At 41.3% G+C, this 20636-nt stretch overlaps 1 protein-coding gene across 1 annotated transcript in view; it reads right to left on the reverse strand.

The window, feature by feature from the left end:
- The window catches only part of diaph1 (diaphanous related formin 1), a 58653-nt gene extending 41135 nt beyond the window's left edge, over positions 1-17518 (reverse strand). The window contains exons 1-4 of the mRNA XM_079168264.1: positions 16805-17518; positions 2898-2924; positions 2094-2258; positions 359-460 (exon numbers count right to left, since the gene is read on the reverse strand). Coding sequence (XP_079024390.1) covers positions 359-460; positions 2094-2258; positions 2898-2924; positions 16805-16903 — 393 coding nt within the window. The 5' untranslated portion in view covers positions 16904-17518. The remainder of the gene's footprint in view (positions 1-358; positions 461-2093; positions 2259-2897; positions 2925-16804) is intronic.
- Between the last annotated feature and the right edge of the window lie 3118 nt (positions 17519-20636).

Below are 20636 nucleotides of genomic sequence, written 5' to 3' on the forward strand. Positions count from 1 at the left end.
CTTTCCCCATATTTGATTATATTACACCTGCTGCTTCTATTTACCCAACTACTAGAAGGGTAATGATGGCTGTGATATTTAGTTGAATCTACATTTGTATGTGTCTAACAATCCAGTATTGCTTGAGTGAGGAAACACCTAAACTGTAAAACCAAAGGAGATCCCTAAACACAAACAGTCAAGGAAAGGCCTTTGACTGCACATTTGTCTGAACAATTAGTCCAACATAATGGTGTCACTGTATGATCTGATCATTTATTAAAAATGAATAAGATAAAACCCACACTGTATACAGCACTTTGTGTTTCCGATGTGGCGCGTAAAGGACTTTGTAACTTCTACGTATTTAGGTACTCACAGCTTTAGACGTGTGGAGGTACTGGGAGACCATCTCTCGTTTGATCATGATGTCTTTTGCCCTCAGAGGCTGCTGTTTCTCCCCATTCAGGTTCATATCCACCTGAAGAAAGATGGGAGGAAGGAGAAAGAGATAGAGATAGGATGAAGGGATGAACAAAGCATTTGAAAGATTAGCAGATAGCATGATGACAAATCTGTAGACTCAAGAAATGAACAACAACAAAAAAACGTACGGAAACAAAAGTCATATTGTATCAATAAACACGAGGAACTGAATCAACGTAGTTCAACTAGTCTCTACTAGATTGGAATATGAAGCCCCCAGTGAGATGTAGCAGATGCTCAGGTTAAAAGTGTGAGCACGGGTGCTTTTGATGCGTTAAGATACCGAGCAGAATTGGTAATCAGAAACTTTTAATTAGTGGTGTAAGGGATCACCCTTCACGGTTCGGCACACATGTGAACTGCGGATTAATTACACAGTTCAACGTTAACCATCATAGTGTGAAATAAAGTTTTACTGACATCAATATCTGCCGATATTCAGTAAAATATGCGATCAAGACATCAGCATTTATGCTTTTCCATCGCTGATCTCTGATAATGTTACATTGTAAACAACCAATCCGTGTTGAAAATGACCGGTAACGTGGCTAACGGACAACGAACGAAGGTTCCGTTCAATTACATTAAGATGCGTTCAGGCTCTGTTCAGTGAAAATGAGTACTGGGAGAAGGTAAAGTAGAACGTTATCGTGATGTGTTCACATGGGAACTCGTAAAATGTAGTGTTGGTGAGAAACTTGAATAAATCCAGTTGTTTTCAAGGACAGCAACATAAATAGATATTAGAGAGGGAACTATGACCTGTTTATACTAAGCAGCTTATAATACATCATTAAAACTACCAATGACAAGCTTTATTTTAATCAATGAAAACACAATCTTTTATTTCCTAATCATGTGCATTGTGTGGCTTTAAGAAAAAAACACTATAAATTACTTTAACAAAGTAAAAGGATAACATTTAGACTTTTTGGTGGTACACTGACTTCAGAGGGGTTGAAATGATGTTTGGGACGGTGGCCCAAAAGCCTGGAGCTTTGTAGACCAGCTGCTATAATCAAACAACAAAGGGATCTGTATCTGCCAATACGGATCATCAATGATCTGCAGTTAGTATGGGCGGCAAAAAAAACGTGATCAGGGAGCTCTAAAAGGTACATTTGCTCCCTTTTCTATTTTGTGCTGATCCGATTTTTGATCCGATCCGTGACTCTGATCCGCGATACGATCCGAACCGTGAGTTGTATGATCCGAATTTCACACAGCAGTCTCACAGAGATCTGTGCTTTGTGCTGTAAGGCAGTGCTTTACAATTTTGTCACAGAGAAAGAGTCAACTCTTTCACAATTATAGTGTGTCTTTGTCATCTCTTAACAGTATTGGTAATTCTACATGAAGGGCCTTTCATCAGGGAGTGAATGTGAGTGGAATATATCAAGTACAAGTTTTCTGTTCAGGGAAGATGATGAAAACGTGATTCTCCAACAGATGAATCACACACACACACACACACACACACACACACACACACACACACACACACACACACACACACACACACACACACACACACACACACACACACACACACACACACACACACACACACACACACACACACACACACACACACACACACACACACACACACGCTCCGTCTTTCTCACCAGCATCTGTTCAAAGAGCTCCAGCACGTATTCATCAGAATGGTCGTGCAGCATGGCACTCTGGGTGTTGATCTCATAGCTGGCAGCTGAAGAGTGTCGCTGAGTCGGCACATGGCCGGGCTTCTCCTTGTCCTTTTTCATCCTCATGCTGGTGAAACGTTCCAACTGGATTAGCAGACAACACGATGCACGTTAGAGGAAAGAGGTCAGAGGGAAGAGGAACTGCAAGGTGGAAGCATTACTGTAAGGCCACAAAAACAAGGCAACAATCCCTAATCAACTCACAGTTATCACCGATGTTAAATCATTTAACAGTAATAAAATACCAAAGGGATATTTCTCCCTTAGTTTTGGGATATCTTGTGTTAACAGTGGAAACCTTTAAACAGTGTGACAGTGATTAGGGATTAGAGACATCGGAGGCTTTTGCCAACAAACGCTGACACACAAAGTTATGATGACATGCAGTCAACACTGGCCGGCGCAGAACATGACACTCAACTTTAACAAACAATGTGGGACTTCCTTTAACGGACAAAACGTGTGTTTTACTGCCAAATGAAAAACATTTCAGGACATCAACTTCTGGATATATGTAATGTGCTTTCAGTGCGCATCTTCTTCTCAGCATGCACATCCAACGTGAGCACAGCAGAGCACACAGATACTTAACGTTTGTGTTATGGTGGATTAGGTTTGTGTGACATGACATTAAATGCGTAAAAGGTGAGTTGTTTTATGTTCACAGTGACAGATGGACAAGTGAAGCACACAGGTGACGGTTGAAAGCATTAACAAACCTACCTCATCGGGAATCAGACGTTTGAGTTTCTGTAAAGGATGAACGGATGAAAGGGAGCGAAACAGAACGGAAGGGAAGGAAAAACCAAACAGACGGGGGAGGAAGATGGAGGGAGAGAAAGAAAAAGAACCAATTAGATAGAAATCATTTATGACAGGAAACGGATCCAGGAAACTCATGAGTGATTTCGCAGCAGGGCAGAGGGAAACACTGTCAATAAATTACCGTTAGAATTCAAAGCATTCGTCATTGATACACATCTCTAGAGAACTAACACATGTAAATTGGAGTGTGAAGTAATCAAGACACCTGGTAGGTAGTAATTACATGAGAGACCTCGGAGATCAGCAGTCAAACAGGCAAAGGCAGAGAGACGTCAGTACAGTTTTAAAGAGGGGAAAGAGGCCCCAGTAAATATGAAATTCACTGGCGTGTCTTGGCCACTAGGTGTCAGGCTAGGTCCGTAAATGTCCCCATTAGGAAACCCATTGCTGGCAGCGTCACTTTCAAACCTGTCCAGCACCAAATGTCCTTGCAGAGCAACAACATCCAAAATGTCTCTTATTGGAATAATCAGAACTAATACAGCTGTGGACAGATGTGTCCCTTCTCCTGTCAGCTAAAGTCTCTGCAGAGAGGTGCATTAGCCTCTTTATTTTTGGCTAAGCTTGTAGACAAAATCTACACACACAATTCACACAATAAGTCTCAGGAGTCGAAATTTCAAAATATTAGCAAATGTAACAATTGTAGCAATGGTGGTGTGTGGTGAAAATACAACACAGCTTTTTCTTCTTCTTCTTCATCTCATCGAGGCCATGTTTTAGACGTAATGATAAGTGCTGGGAATAACTATTTGAGGTTTCATATGTATGTGACATTATAAAGTGACACTATCTACTTATCTACTTATCAATATATCTGCTGACCACAGTACATCCTTTGTACCTTGACTTTGCCTTTCTGTTATCTGTAATTCTAGTGAAACCTGTCTCTCCATTCATCTCTGACCTCCAGGTGTTGCTCATTGCCTGTTAGCTCCAATAGTGAGATTCACCGTTCAAGTGAAATACTAATAAAAGAAAATAACAGTGGGACATTATACGTCTACAGCAATACATTGTTATACGTTTGCTTTGTCTCTTGCTGACTGCGCTGATGTGAATGCACGTCCTGCCTGCTAGATGTCAGGCTACACCCAATAATGTCCTCCTAGGAAACACAGCAGAGACGAAGAAACTGTCCTAAAAAAACCTTCACACATGCCCCAAAAGCTCTACAGAGAGAGAGCACATACTGCAGCATCAACAAGTATTTTGTTAGTGTTAGAATAGTAATAGAAAAAGACCAAACAGTATCTAAGACATGTTTCCTACGTCATTACTACGTCTGACAGGACAAAGTAAAGACTTTTGCACGACAGAATATTTCACCGAATGCTTTCAAATGAAATGCATGATACACAACGTCACAGACCCGACACCTACAGAATGCCTCACATATTGAAGACAGCCTTCACATCCAAATAACTCAGATCAAATGAGTAGAGGTTGGTGTGAGATCGGCTGATTTTGTTCCAACGATATTACATTTAGTTTCATCCTTTAATCTCCTACTACACGTACATGGCATTAAATTAGAGGTACATGAAGTACATTTGGTTTGTTGTTTCTAGGGGTGTCGCGATAAACCGGTAATGACGATAACTGTGGCAAATATAAAAAGAAAATATTCATATTAAATATATCACATAATATATCATGTTATAACACACATATGATCATTTTGTGTACTTTTCCAGCACCTTTTGTACAAAGTCTCTCTCCAGCTCTCTACAGAGTGCAATTCATTTGCCAAAAAAGTGACAAAAAAAATAAACAAAAAGATGATTTCGTTTTTCAAATTCTTCTATAAATATTTATAAAATTATTTTGGCCACTATCATAGTGAACATCTGATATTGTGACAGCTCTAGTTGTTGTGTTGTTACACAGCTGTCTCCAGATCTACAAAGAGTTATGGAGTATCTTTTATAAACAATAGTAGTTATTAAGACTTCCTGGGGCTTCTGTACACCTATAACAAGGTGGGCTGTCCTTACAAAAGATGGACAAGTTGATTGGCTTTCTTTCTGTGGCAGGAGAATAGGTAAAGAAAAACAAAGAGACAAAAGAGGCGCTCTGATTACGGGGAGAGCAGTCAAGAGAAGGATGTTTCCGCTTACACAGCTGCCGTTAAATACAAGCTCCTTAACCCATGCACACAGACAGGGCAGAAAAACTCACAAATGTTGTGGTGCTATTCAGCCCACAGAGCGGAAATACACAGCCGACAGTAGGCACGCTGGATTGTGGGTAATCAAACAGGAAACTGAGTACGAAGTGTCAGGAAGACAGCATTAGAGATAGACGGGGAGGAAGAGACAAAAAACATTTGTGAATTCAACTTTAAGTGTAAAGTTCCGCTTTTCAACCCACAAGTACAGTTGACAAAATATGTTTCATGTACAAGTCTAACGACAGGACCGCCTGTCTCCGTCTGAAGGGAACCCAAAAGCAACAATGAACCACATCTGAGTACCAAGGCCATTAGATAAGTGGGAGCCAAATGCCAGCTGTGATCCAAGTACTGATTGGTTATCCATACGGCCGGGCGATATAGTTAAAATAAATACCACATCGATAACAAGATTTTTTCCAGATGCACAACATATCACAATAAGACAATGACTGCAAAATAATGTATCAAATCATCAGATTGTTGTTATGTGCAATGAACTGTTCATTGTTATGCATTACATGAGAAGAAACTCTTAAAAAAAGGTGTTTAAGGTGTTTAAGTTTAATTACAATCAGCTAGGAATCATTACCATCAACAACCGTTTTCTAAAAATTCACCACAACAATATATCTACTGGAACATGATATTATCTGGATATCCAGAGACATTTTAAAATAATAATAATAATACTATCAGTCAAATTTCCATATTTTTGTGACATCCTATAGACCAAATGATTAGATCATGTTGTAATAGACATCATTAATAGATTCATATATAAAGAGAGTGCCCTCCCCTTGGGCTCAAAAGGTTTTTCACTGATTTTGACGAAATGCTAAACTCACAAAACTCCTCAATTATAAATTATACAATTCAGCTGCCAGCTGAATGAGCAGATTCATCTAATCAGCTACAATGAGCGGATTAGATGAAGTGGTGCATGTGACAGGCTCTAGTACAGTTTGTGTGAACATCAATCCACCGACACCTCACCAGGTTCAGTAACTTTTAGGTGGTTACATCTCGCCAAATAATACTAGGGTTTCCCCCAGGAAATTGGTCATTAGAAGTCTAAACAATTACCTAATTTGAATAAACAAAAAGTTGCAGTAAAGTTTCCCAAATTAAGGAATGGGCTCTGTCTGTCTCTAGGACCAGACAGCAGATGCATTTAGCTTGTGAAAGCGATATGATGAGACGGTCATTTCTCTGAGTGCGTACCATCAGCTGTCTGTGAATACATATTCTCCACAGGACCTGAGAGTGGTGAGAGATAGATTGATGTAAATTAAAGCAAGATTCAAGACTAGGTAAATGCCGACTGGCAGAAAGCCGAGTGGCCACTTTTACAGGCGAATGAGCGCAGCAGCGACAGCTCTGTCAGATCATCGTTTGATTGATGCACACTAGGCTGAAAAATAGGATTTTTTGGGACAGAAATTTGAGAAGGATGTGACATATTTTGTATTTGTCTTAGGGCTAGATTTGCTAATTAAGGGAATAACATCTCTTCATTATTTTATTGTGTCAACCGTATATCCTATATCATCTACAGAAATACTAACGAGGTGTCCGCTGTGTCCACAGATTTTTGTATGTCTAAAAACGGCCGTGATGCTGACCAATTAAAGTCTGTGAGGCACCAGTAGAGTGGGAGCATTCACATTTTCTTATCAAAGTATGATTGACTGGCTGGTATGTTATCCTGAAAGTAGTGAAGCACTGGGAAAAGGCCTTCGTAATCAACTGTGTTCATAAGAATGGACTGGAAGTCTTAAGTCAAAGCTAAGCTGGGTTTAATTCTTTTTTTTTTGTCAGCCTGAGTCACTTATCAGTGATTTCGAGGCAAGAATTTGTGTCAAGCCCTGCCTATTAGTGTCCCACGTTTTAATGGTTTTGATTGTGTCTGTCCCGCCTTGCCTGCAGTTTCACTTGGTCTAAATTTGGTCTAACAATGTAGCTTTGCACACAAACATCCATTGTCCCGTACTAAAAAAAGAAATCACGTGTAGCAGCCGGGGACCTTTGTTTTAAAAACATGCCAAAAAAAAAAAAATCATTTACAATATGACAGAAATGCAATAAAAAGGCAATTGCTAATCTACAGATGCTTTACACAACTTTATATAGGGTCTAACAAAACTTAAACCCTTTTGTCTCAGACTATCTATGTTTAAAGTTAGAAAAAAAATCCCATAGAAACCCCTTTGGTCTTATGATGAGTATTCACAGAAATAGAGAGAAAACAAATGAGCTGTCTGTAAAGATGGATGTGGGGTTATTCTATCATATTTATGTTTGTGTTCTGTTATTTGTAATGCCGGTAGCGTGGTATTGGGGTTGTAACATTTCTGGATATTAATATTGTGTGAATAGGTCTGGGAGAGAGCGTTGGGCAGGAGAGAGGAGTACAAATGAGGGTTAGAGGTATGACGGCGTCAGGTGAGGGTTAGAGGTATGACGGCGACAGGTGAGGGTTAGAGGTATGATGGCGACAGGTGAGGGTTAGGGGTATGACGGCGACAGGTGAGGGTTAGAGGTATGATGGCGACAGGTGAGGGTTAGAGGTATGACGGCGACAGGTGAGGGTTAGAGGTATGATGGCGACAGGTGAGGGTTAGGGGTATGACGGCGACAGGTGAGGCCCTGACTATATGGAGTGTGGCAGTGGGTAATGCAAATGATTCCTCCTGTTAATGTTTTGAGGAAAAATGGGTGTAATATCTTGATTGTATGAAACCCTCTGCACATTAAGAGTGGATGAGTCACAGAGCAGTGTGTGTGTGTGTGTGTGTGTGTGTGTGTGTGTGTGTGTGTGTGTGTGTGTGTGTGTGTGTGTGTGTGTCATTATATTGCTTACAGTGTTGCCACGGCTACACACAGTGTATGATATCTCAGAGGGGGAAGCAGCACAGACACACCCAGACGAGGCTGAGCGGTTTCTTATGAATAACGACTCAGCAGGAAATTACAAACAACCCTGAAGTATTGCACACATAAGTCTTTGGTTAACGGGCGTCTTAGGTAAAAAAAAATAAATAAATAAAAAACTTCTCTCCCACTTTTAAGACTTTACTTTACTCTAAGCTGGAAAGCAAGACATCTTGAAAAAAAAGTAAGATGGACAATTTGTATCCATCACACATGCTCATTTGAATATGATGTTATAGTTGCTTATTCAAAGCAACCCAGCATGCTGACACATGCCAGGTTAGTTACAACTTCCCATCAAAGAGGCCGTGAGGCGCACACTGAATTTGACATCATCCAATTCTTTCACATCCAATCTTTTCCGTGCGGCACTTTTTAATGCTCCTACCGCACGCCTCGCTGACCGAGTGACTCAAGGTGCATCCGAGTGCACCGACTGTCTTTGTGTGAGAGACAGTGCGAGTGTATGTCAGTGCAAGTGGGGCATGTTTGCTGCATGACTGCTCCTCGTCCTGGGTCACACCCCCCCCCCACCTCGACTTAAAACAAGGGAGGCCACTGTGTCCATGTCTCTCTTTCTGCATCCCTCTCAAATGATATTCACATTTCACAAAGTGACGAATGAATAACATTAATTTAATACACATCAGTCCTAAAACAGCTGACTGAAGTGGTTCCACAGACTAATTCTCTGATACTTTGACAGCAGTTCTCTACACTTCACACTTTTTCGACCGGTGCTATACAACATGCAATATCCATGGTGCAATTAAATGTATTTCTATTGTGCCTTATAAAAAGGACTTCAGGGGTCTGGCAAATGGTTAAATGGTCCTGTTCAATTAATCTATTGTTAATAAAAATCAGTATTTAATAATAACTTAAAAAAGAATAAATTCACCCATCAATAAAGAGCTGTAAAGCAATTCATTATTAGTGCTTTCAGGGAGGAGGCAACCATATGGAAACGTAATACTAGTCTTACTTGAAATTTACAGAGTAATGCAATGAAATATTCGGTTGATATAAGTACAAACTACCAAGTAGGGATGATCATTTTCTTTCCTTTTTTGTGACCGATAGCTGACCCTTGTTGAGCAATCATTAACAGGATTAGTGCCTTGCCTGCAGGGGTGCTGTGGTAAGTGTGGTTAGTTGCATCACGTATATTCCCTGAAAAATAAACTGTACACACTGCACTGCTACCTTCACATTTATGTGAACGTTACCACGTTATCATTTCACACCCATACTCTCTCATGCCGTGGACACTTAATGGGAGAGAGGCTGCATTTGTCCACAACAAAACCAAGGAGACAACATAAACAAACCCAACAACAACAAAGAAAACGTGACGCACCAACAAGCGCACACAGCAGTGTGTAGGAAATAAAAGCGGGAGGCAGATTCAACAGCACAAGTGAAAGGCTGAACCTATAATTTGGAGAATTATAGGTTTGCAGGATTTTACAAATGGGTTTCACAGAAGAGAGGTATTTAAAGGAAGCACATCTGAACCAGCAACGCTATTAGCACACAATTCAATTATGAATCATAAAATCTCTGTCACGTTTTCACATTAATTTAAAATAAACAGAACATATTTTGACGAGTGAATTATTGTACCATAAAGTGTTCATATATTTTAATATCCAAACAGGGCAAATCTTAATGAAGATCAGCTACACCCTCACATCTCTCCACCTTCCCGTCACACTGCTGCTTATAACGTGTTAAATCTTTGCAGAGACAAGTGTAACCCTAAAGTATCGGTACCAATAACATTATATTGTACTGTACCGTTGTTAACTGTAGGGTATTGCTATACTTTCCCAGTATCGGTACACCGCGCAACACTACGGTGATGAGGCGTTAGGCCTTCAGAGTAATTTAAATAGCGTCTGTATCCTGAGGCCTGGAGTTTTAGAGGTGATGAGGCTGCTACACAACACACTGTAGCTCCTCCACCTACGTACACCGTCTGCTCACAGGCAGAGCAGAGCATCCATCAGAGCACTTCGCCGTAGCTTCCCTCAAACACAAACAAGTTTCCATACTGCATACAAATCTCAGACCTTCACCTCCACATTACCACAGGAACTGGCAAGTGTCTCCCACACACACACACACACACACACACACACACATTCTCACTACCTCCCTCGTACCCTGACATACGGTCTACTGTATGCTGGACTGAGTACAGAGACTCGGCTGATATGCTTGCATCATTGACTGCTCCTACGGATGACTGCAGCCTTCTGAATCAACAGAGACGGGGTTTGTTCCTATGGTTGCTTAGAGGCCCAACAACGACGAGCTCATTACATACTTATGACTCAAGAAAGGCGGACACCGCAAGTAATTAGAACTGCTTTGTGTTTTTGTGTGTCCCCTTGGTGTGTACCACCACAATATGAACTCAGGCAGAGGCGGAACACCATAAATCACAGGCTAGTGAGCTGATTAAGATGTGTGAGTATACTGTAAATTCTTATTAGATACCAGGTAGTACCCAAAAGCAACCGCGGATGTGACCTGAACACATAGTACCTAGGTAAAAAAAAGGATGCAATAACAACAACTATATGTACCTGCAAATATCCAAACAGGACACATGGAGACTGGAAATGGAGACAAATGGATATCAATAAACAAATGTTATTTCTTTTTACATTTCTGAATTTCCAGCAAAGATACTCACACACTACCGTTAGTATCGCTTTCTACCTTTATTTTGAATATAATTTGGACATTTACCATTGGCTGTTGTGAGTAATTATAAAGATGTACACGAGTAAACAGCGGCGCTCTGTTGAGAGAGAACCTCAAGTATTGCTCAGCTGTACTTGAGGTTTATCCATGTTTAACATTAGTGCCGCTGCCTGTGGTCTGAGACAGCTCCAGCTACTCGTTACTGGAATACGGGCACTAAAGCCTCTGCTGTACATCACCTCACATAGTGATTATAATGAGAGATTTCAGGTTAAACTTAAGTTTCATACACTCCTCGCCAAGACACCACTGATTGTGCATGTGTGTCCAGCAGCTTCATTTCTTGAATGTCTAAAACGTCTTCCTCCCTTCCTACGAGAATAAACTGCTGTCCTCCAGGCTCACGCTGTTTACGGTCAAGGTGCTGAGATACACAGAGCAGTCTGAGATTAGCTGTAATCTGTTCGGGGTCGACTGGGCAGAAGAGGATTGACAGGTAATCCTAACACAGCATGCATATCTGTGAGGATCAGTCTAGAGGTCTGTCTATACACACAACTCTGCTGCTAGTGACAGAGATGACTAGTGCAGAGAAACTAGGAAACTCCCTTCACAACGCTGCCCGACCCTGATCAGCTCACTGACTGAGAAAGACAGAATGACAGCATGCATGAGCTCATCCATTTATGACTAAAAGACCTCCAGAGACAAGGAGACAGGTTTCAGTGCAACTGAATGTCTTACCGTCATCTATCACATTGTGTTACAGTTGTTGTCCTCACCACTTTTAGAGTAATAACTTTTTATTATTATTATTATTATTTAGCAAAAGTAAAGTCCTTGAGCCAAGCAGTTGCATCCTGGTATGCTAATCATAGCTATACCTAACTAGCATCACTTACTCTCGGACACTTTCTTACTAGAAATATTAAATACAATATACTATTTCTATATAATAATGAACTTGACATTTTCTTGACCAACATAATAAGTCCAACTCAGGGCAGAGGTCACGACACTACAACTTCCTCCGTCTGAGATTCATGCCACGACCCCATTACAATAGAGGTGAGCCAAATTTAATTCACGGTGCTCAAAAGGGTTAAAAAATGATATTTGAACAACTTATGTCCTGATATACTAAGGGTAACACAGTTATTCTGATTTATCCATCTCCAGTGTGGAATGTTTCCCACCGGTCCATTAGGCTCTAAAAAACAGCTCCATGTTTTAACATCATCCAGACCTCCACAGATTTGAGAGCGGGGTGTGCGTAAACATATTTAGTAGACTGCTGGTACCGCCTGGTACAATGGATGGAAAGGAGAGACGGAAGGAGATAAGGGTAAGCAGTAATGGGGACGAATAAGGAAGCACACTGTTCGTTATATTTGCACAACTTCCTGTCACAGACCTCAGAATTTGAGAAATAACAACAGGGTGGAAGCGCTGACATCTCTGCATGCGAGTGTAGGCGTGTACACACATGCAACTAGAAAGCGTAAAAAGCAGAACTTGGATTGAACAGCTGACAAAGTGAGCATGTGAACGATGGGTGAACACCCATGTCAGAGTAGTCTGAGCGCACACTGAATATGTTGCTCCGTATCGTCGTCTCTCTCCGCTGAAGAACAGACGACCACATGTATCTAACTCCGCCGTGAGGTGCCAGAAATGCAAAGCGGTGGCAGTTTATTTTAAGTGAAAGACATGAGAGTAAACAAAACAAATAACGGCCCACTGTCTGGACCGGTTTCCCTCTTTTAACTGAACGGACTTTATACCTTACAAAAAGGCCTTAGACAAACATCTGAGCCCGACTGGTAAATATTCAACCGCTGCAGGCAACACATGCACTTGTTCTTTTCTGAGTAGTACAGAGAATGGCATGCAGAGAAACAGAAAGACATGCATAAATATTCTCTGTATCACACTAAACAACACATACATGGCAGAATATGATGCACTATTAAACAGAAGGACTGCAGGACATTTTATCAGCAGTCAGAGTAAGTCCATCAAGGTGGGTATTCTGTCAGTCTTGTTGTTAGGAAACCCCCTGCTTGTGTTTGTCGGGGTGGAGGGATTACTCACTGGAAGTGTGGAGACTTTGTTGCTTGAAGCAACGTGCTACGACCACCATCATTAAAGGGATCTGAGACTACCTCAAAGCTACACAGACTTGATGTATTGTAATCAGAAGACAAAAGGCTCCAGAAGTCACATGTGAAATCTTATAAACAAAACAAAAAAAAAACAGGTAAAAGGTGAGATTCCTCATAAGTATTTCAGTGGTGTAGTGACTCTGCATTCCTTTCTGTGCATGTTACACAATGCAGCCCTTACATCCAGTAGGAACAGGCTTCAGAGCAACCCAAACTGATCTGTGAAGTACAGTACGGACTGAATTAACAGAGACCACTGTGTTGTTAAATAGGATGCTCATCCATGTCAGATTACTACAAAGAGTATCACTGATGTCTGGACAGGATAATAGTCTAGTTTTAGAGGGAATGACAACAGCCGTGAGCTAAGAATCTTAAAAATGACAAGAAATCAATTCCCAAGTATCAAAGAACAAGGTCTGTTAATCCACCATACGTCTCATTAAGTTAACAAGTTATAGGACCACAATGAATAACGGAAGACCTGTTCCTAGTGTATTCATGTTGCACCTCTATCCACGTCTCATCAATTATGATGTAACACACCAGGAATTTTATCTTTGACAACCAATAAACACCTGTGATTCAATCACTGACTCGGGGTGTGACCACATCAGCAACATGCTTGAACATTTCAACCGCAGAGAATTTAACCTTGAACTGTGTTATTTTAGAATCAACTCAGTAATTTAAGCTTTACATTCCCATCACACCACCTGTAACTTGTTATTATCATTGACTGCACCCCCAATCGTGCACATTTTCTACCTTCCTTAGTCTCCTTCTCTGCATTTCTGTTTTCTAGCTTCTTTCCCACTCACTTTTGCTTTCTGTCACACACTCTTCTCCTCTCCGACTCCCCCTGCTCTCTGATGGCTCACTTGCATTCCCTTGCTCAGCCAGGCTCACTAAAATATTCCCGTTCACTCTGAGCCAAGAGGCCTCTGCCACAAGCAGTCCATTAACCACTCCAGTTTCACGCTGGCACCCAGTCCTCCTATTCTTCAACTCACAGTATGCTCTTCTTCCCCTAAGATGTAGAGGACAGGAAGCTGTATGTCTGTGTGTGCCTAGGTGTCTGTGTGTGCCTAGGTCTGTGTGTGTGTGTGTGTGTGTGTGTGTGTGTGTGTGTGTGTGTGTGTGTGTGTGTGTGTGTGTGTGTGTGTGTGTTGGGGGACTAGCACTGACATACATAAAAAGAAAGACCCACTGTGCAACAAAGCACATTTTTAACTACTCCACTTGACTCTTACTTGAGTCAGACTCTGTGACTAAAGAGCTGTGACCCGATTGGCTGAATTCATGGCCTTACTTTATATCAAGCGTTTGCTGAGGTGGTTCCCCCAGGAAGTAAGCGCACGGCTGCACAGACACAAGATTTCATGCCTGAAGGAAGGTGCACTTACCTTTGTTATTAATCATGACGTACACTAATATGTTAACCTGCATTCAACGCTTAAAGCTGTGCCCATTGGCGACGACTTGGGCAGCACCCCGAAATACAACATTGCATACAAGTCAGACAAACAGAGGAAAACAACTGCCCCATAATTTAATTGAGTGCTTTTGGTTGCTCTCGTCGTGACTGATAATGTTTAAATATAGTGTGGTTCTCCTCTGAGGCTGAAACATGCATACATTATGTCAGTTGAAGGGTGGGAACAATAAGCAAGATAATATATTGTGATATGTTGCATATCAAGACAATAAAACTCTGTACCTACAAATCTGATTTAAATGTAGTGTGCTACAATCCATTTATTTATACATCTAAATGTTTTATTTCCATATGTTTTCTTATGGTTAGTCCACAGTATTATCATTACTGTCATAAGAGGAAATCACCTTCACTTTCATTTGTTAACACAAAAGAAGTTATCGAACCGGTAGGTTGAGGTTGCATGCATGAGCAAGCAAGCATACTTCCCAACTGTGAATATTTAACTAGAGAGAAAAACATGTGCTGCTTAAACACTTGTGTGACATAGATTCAAAACTTGCAAATCATGAAGATAATTATAATTTTCCAGAAGAACATGATCAAGATATTGGTTATTGGTCTCCTTGTTGACTCATTTCCCTGACCAAGGCCAGAAGAAGATCTATTTTTCAGCCAACCTTTCACCTATAAAACAGATAACCTGACAAACTCTACACGCTGTCCCAGAGAGAGAAACTGTGATCTACGAGTGATCTTGTATCCCAAACCACTGTCCGAGGCAGTGATCCCTGGCTAATCCACACCGCGCCTGCCTGCACGGTTGAGCCGGCCTGTTTATGTCAACAGCATCTACGGATGCTGATCCTTCCTCTTTGGGCCTGAAGAACACAGATAGCGCTTCAGGGAGGAAGACACGGCTAAAATGACCTGCTTTTAAACTAAATACATGGATCATGCTCAGTTACAGAAGGATCTGTCAGAAGAGCAACTCCTGTTCAGCATTCCTGTGACGGTTACATGTGTGAAAAAATAAACACCCAGTGTTTGAACTGAGACACAAACATGCTACTATACAGATACAAATCTGTGTGACCGAGTCTAGAGAAAGAGATGATGACTAAAACTGGACAACGCCGCTTCATTCAGTCCCAGACGGCACAGTGAGGAGACACTCACACAAGGGTGATTTTTGGGGTTGGTATACCAAATACCAAGCTGGCCTGGAGACAATACACACGTCACCCAGTGGTACAGATCTCATCATGTTATTATCACCGGTATGTCTGAGACGCGGCGAAAGCGGAGAGTGATGAAGTCATAGATCCCTTAAAGCCACAGACAAGTGTGGATCAAGTACACAGCGTACATAACTCTACACTGCTTCACCTTTGTCTGAACTCTGACTGCGGTGTTGTATGAAAATCTGCCAGCATGGGTTGAAATGTCAGAGTTAGTCGTGGACTGAAGTCAAGGACAAAGCAGACACGCACTATCGGGCAGAATGACGCTCAAAAAATACTTATGCATGTTATCTCAGGACGCATTGCACAATGGCTTTCTGTCTGTGACTCATGTTTACTTATAGCCCTAAACCTGTGTGTGCAATAGCACTACTTTAATAATGTGTAATCTATTTTCATCTATTTCTGTCTCTGAAATAAAGTGTGCATGAGAGTGTGTGTGTGCGTGTGTGTGTAGTAATTGTTTACTCAGCGACCAGATGGGTCTTCTGTGCATCCTCTATGGTTACCTGTTTGTCAGTGGGTGCAATATCAGTTTTCGCCTGTTGCTAGACGTGGCCGAGGGGTTATGTTACACAACAGTGTGCGCTGGCTGTTGACAGGCACAAGTACTGCTCTGCTCCCATCAAGACACCAGACTGAATCACACATGCTGACACAGCCAGGTAGCCTGAGACCACATGATGTCTTCACAATGAAGTCACCTTGAGAAAATACAAAGTGCCAATGCCACACCTTACCATTGTTAGGACACTTGTTTTATAATGTTTATGAGACATGCTGTACTATGTTTATACAATAAAAACAATAATAAATGAGGATATGATTGGACAAATGGATGTCTTAATAATTTTTCAAAATAACAAAACCTGCAATCTTGCACAGTCCCGTCTTCAAAGCTACTTCCTCTGTGTTGTCACTTACTTTGACCTAAACCATGCATCCCAGCCATGTCATGCTATGTAACGACAGCTGGTACACAGCCTGAGGGGTGAAAGTAATTACAGGTACGGTGTGGCAGCTTCTTGAGAAAATGAGACCATCTGTGAAGTTAGCAGCAACATTTTTGTAACCCCCCCACCCCCCAGAAAAAGGTCTTAAAAAGGTGCAACAAGTTGAACCTGTGGGATACTCACAAATTTCTTTTTCCCATCTCCATCCTCATAGTTCTTCTTTGATTTCTTGTCCTTCTTGGGACCAGCTGCTGAAGCAGAGCTGCCCGTGTGTGGATCCATATTTAGAACTTAATCAGTCTCCTTGAATTAGGTGTTAGAATAAACCCGCTAATCTCCCCCGACAAAGCAAATGTTTCCTCCGACGATGTTTCTTAACTTTGCGAAGAAGCCACTCGTTAATTCCCTTGGGCCTAAGCTAACTTAGCCACAATTAGCACAACGTTGCTAATGATTTGGTAGAAAGCCAACTAGGCTAACGTTACACCGGACGAGCCCCTCGCTAAGCCGCCTGTGTGTCCCACTGAAGGAGGGAAATTCAAAGCACAGCCCCAAGTCGTCGGGACGTAAAGTACAAAAACAAATCTGTTGCGTTTATAGCATACAAATGAGGATTTATTCTGCCAGTAATGGTATCCACATGGAACACAACCCGAAGCTTTAAACAATTAAGTCGAGAAAATATGCGGCACAAACTACTAACTAAGCTAGCCGTTAGCTTAGCTAGGCTACAGTAGGTGAAGTCTCCGTGAAAAAAAAAAAAAAAAAACTATTCCCAATTTTACGAGTTGTTTCGGCGACTGTAACACGGGCGGCGGGTTGGTATTACGGATGACTTAACCCGACTGCGTCTCCTAAATTAGTTTCCATGACTGCTACAAGTTTAGTAAACTTTTTAACCCCTGGGTGACTGCGTCTGTAGCTGAAGAGGAGTCTTCCTGTTCTTCTGACAGTCCGCTCAGAGCTGGTTGTGGGAGGAGCCTAAGCTCTGCAGCGACACCTGAGAGGATTTAGATGACAGCTCTGCAGAGACTGCACTGAGATCATCAGAGCTCCGTGAACGAGTTAACGGAGATCCCCGGTTTAATGAGGGCGAGTCTCACTACTTGCTATCATGGCTACGATGGTGGAACGAACTCCGCATTGACATCAGGAACTCTACACATCTTCGGATGCAAACTGAAAACCTCCCTGTTGAGACTGCAGCATGGCCCATTACAAATAAAGAAATAAAACCTCTTTCTTACTGTATATATATATATCTATAACTATATATATTTATATTTGTGTGTGTGTGTGTTATGTTTACCTGTGTTTTACTTGTTTTTAGCCATATGTAACAAAATATAGAGTCAAGTTACTTACAATACTTTAGTTTAAAAAAATATATTTATGTAATTTCCATGGCCTACAATATTCGTGAACATGAAATTCTCTCTCTCTCTCGTAAGTCTCAAACTTAATGCCATCAAATATGAAGTCTGGCGCTGCTCTATGAACGGGAGACTGATTTTGACAGAGTGTTTAATACCCAAATGATCTTTATTCTATTGTGGTGTTCTCGGTACTGAAACAGAAAATGTGCCCATAAGCGCAGAACACTAGGTGCTCTCAGTGTTATCTATAACATTGCTCCCCTATTCATTGTTTATGGAGCAGTTTTAGACTGTATACTTGATTAACATTCTAAATTGTTTTATTTGGGACATAGTCTTAGACAAATATAATAACAGTACAGTATGCATTTGAAAATCAGCGTGGTTCCCCTTTAAATCTAATTCTAATCGAAAATCCTCAAAGAAAAAACCCCCAGATGGTCAAGTCATAAGTCAAACTAGCAGTGTAGTAGAATAACCCACCACCAGGAGCCAGCAAAGGCCAGTTTATCTGAATATTGATACAGCAAGTACAATGTAATGGTATGCACTACTATACTGTTTAACAGTTGAGCGCTAAATCACTTCAAGGGAGACTCAGAGTGCAGTTTGAAGAATATACCTTTTCCCCATGTTATTCTATTCATGTAGCGTAAAGAGTGAATGTAATGCATGTCGTTAAAGACCAGAGTGATCGCTCCACAGCCATTGTCACTGTGTCTGTTGTAACCTTATCGCATTACAAAATTCATCTCTCTCTGTGACACTTAAGTCTCTGTCCTTGACTCTTAAGTTTAGATCCAAAAAATCCATTCGGACATCTAAAGCTACACACTCCCCGATGTTACACAAGCAATTAATCATATCTCACATATCTGAAAGAGAGTCGGCTGATGTAGCTAAACGAGATCTTACTTGTGCAAGTGTTACAATGACTATTATGTAGGTTATTAGAAACCCCCTTTCCTTGTGAAACTTATATTGGTGCTGCTTATTTTTGGTTCCTATTTCCAGCAGGTGTTTTTCTATATTCATTGTAGATGTCAAGTTTCACACTGTCCAAACAAATAATCCGATTTGGGGCGCCACCAAGCGTTGGCAGGCGCTGCACTCGCAGTGGAGTTAATACGACATGTCCAGCACAGTTAATGTGCCACTAGGATGCAATTGGGGTGTTTTTGTTCTCTAAAATTATTTATTTGTATTCACTGATGCGATTTGCACTGGGTGGCGCTTAGAGTTGTGGGGAAAGAAGATTATAATATACAAGGCAACTGATTTAATCAAGAAGTCACATTGTGAATATGCTGACTAAATCAAGTCTTCCAAAACAGTAGTTGGTCGGTGATTATGAATTCAACACTCCGGGCAGATCTAGTTTTATGTCGCTCGCTTGCAATGCTCCTCCGATTCAGAAAAAAGATTTGGAATACGCACCTCAGACTACAAAACGCACTGTGTTTGTAAGTCCAACACTTGAAATGCAACGTGTCTCTTACTTCTCAGACGTACACAAAGCTGGGCGCGCACACGACCACACACACGCACAGGATTACAGAGATAGGCTCATCTATCTGTCTTGGTATGGGAGAGATGTTTCCAACAACAAGATTGGGGAGGATTTGCGCATCACCGGTGGCACTTAAACCGACACCAGTTTAGTTTATCGCACAGGTCTCGTCATAAACTTCAGACTCGGGTCTTCATTCTCTGGTGTATTGGCACTATAATTTGTGGGGGAGAGGTTAATTAAAAGTGAAAGTGCACTGTAAGGCCAGCAGCCCTATGGCACTCGTGAGAACGCCTCTACGGACGTATTAAAATAATTAACTGTTGGATCTTCACATCAGCAACTGCAGCATCATTTTCAGCATCGCCATTAATAAGCAGGCGGATAGATGAAGAGACTGCCACTCAAAGTCCATTTGAATATTTTTATGTGACGATATAGAAACAGCCTGTAATTTAATCAGCATTTTACATGGACGAAAGAGTGGACTTGTGTGTTGATTGTTTCATTTCACGAGACAAGACAGTTAAGTTACAGTCATACAAAATATACAACCTACTGCATACTCTTTCTGTTACCGTATGTCACAAAAAAATATTGCGAATTTGGACCCTAATTGCAGGCGCTATAGGTCACATTTGTAAGCAGATGAATCAACACAAGCTTGGGAATATACTGTAACGGAATACATCATTGATTTCCAAAGTGCAATACGGGGACCACGAGTTGGTTGCAGGGGATGATGGATTGTTTCACATTTTATTCATTAATCAACAGAAAATAGCATATATGAGTCCCTAATTTCACCAGGATTATAGTCTAATGTTATCTTTCCACCTGCAGTGGGCCCATTCAGCGTGCATCTTCCCAAATGGCCCCCATGGCCCAAAGAGCTATCTTTTCCGGATATTGCTGTGGGCGTTGAAGTGGAAAATATCGGCAACATTTGCTCTAACCGAGACCCTGACTAATCAGGTTTTATTTCGGCCTGTCCAAGACAAATTCTAAAAGGCCACGACTTCACGAGTACGTGCAGCAGCAGTTCAAGGGTGGCCAGTCAGTCCTTCGACCCCGACAGGAGTCTCGCTAAAGACCCAGTCACAGAGATCTGTCCTGTTGGGGGTCTTGT

Source organism: Pholis gunnellus, assembly GCF_910591455.1.
Source record: "Pholis gunnellus genome assembly, chromosome: 10".
NCBI classification, from domain to species: Eukaryota; Metazoa; Chordata; class Actinopteri; order Perciformes; family Pholidae; genus Pholis; species Pholis gunnellus.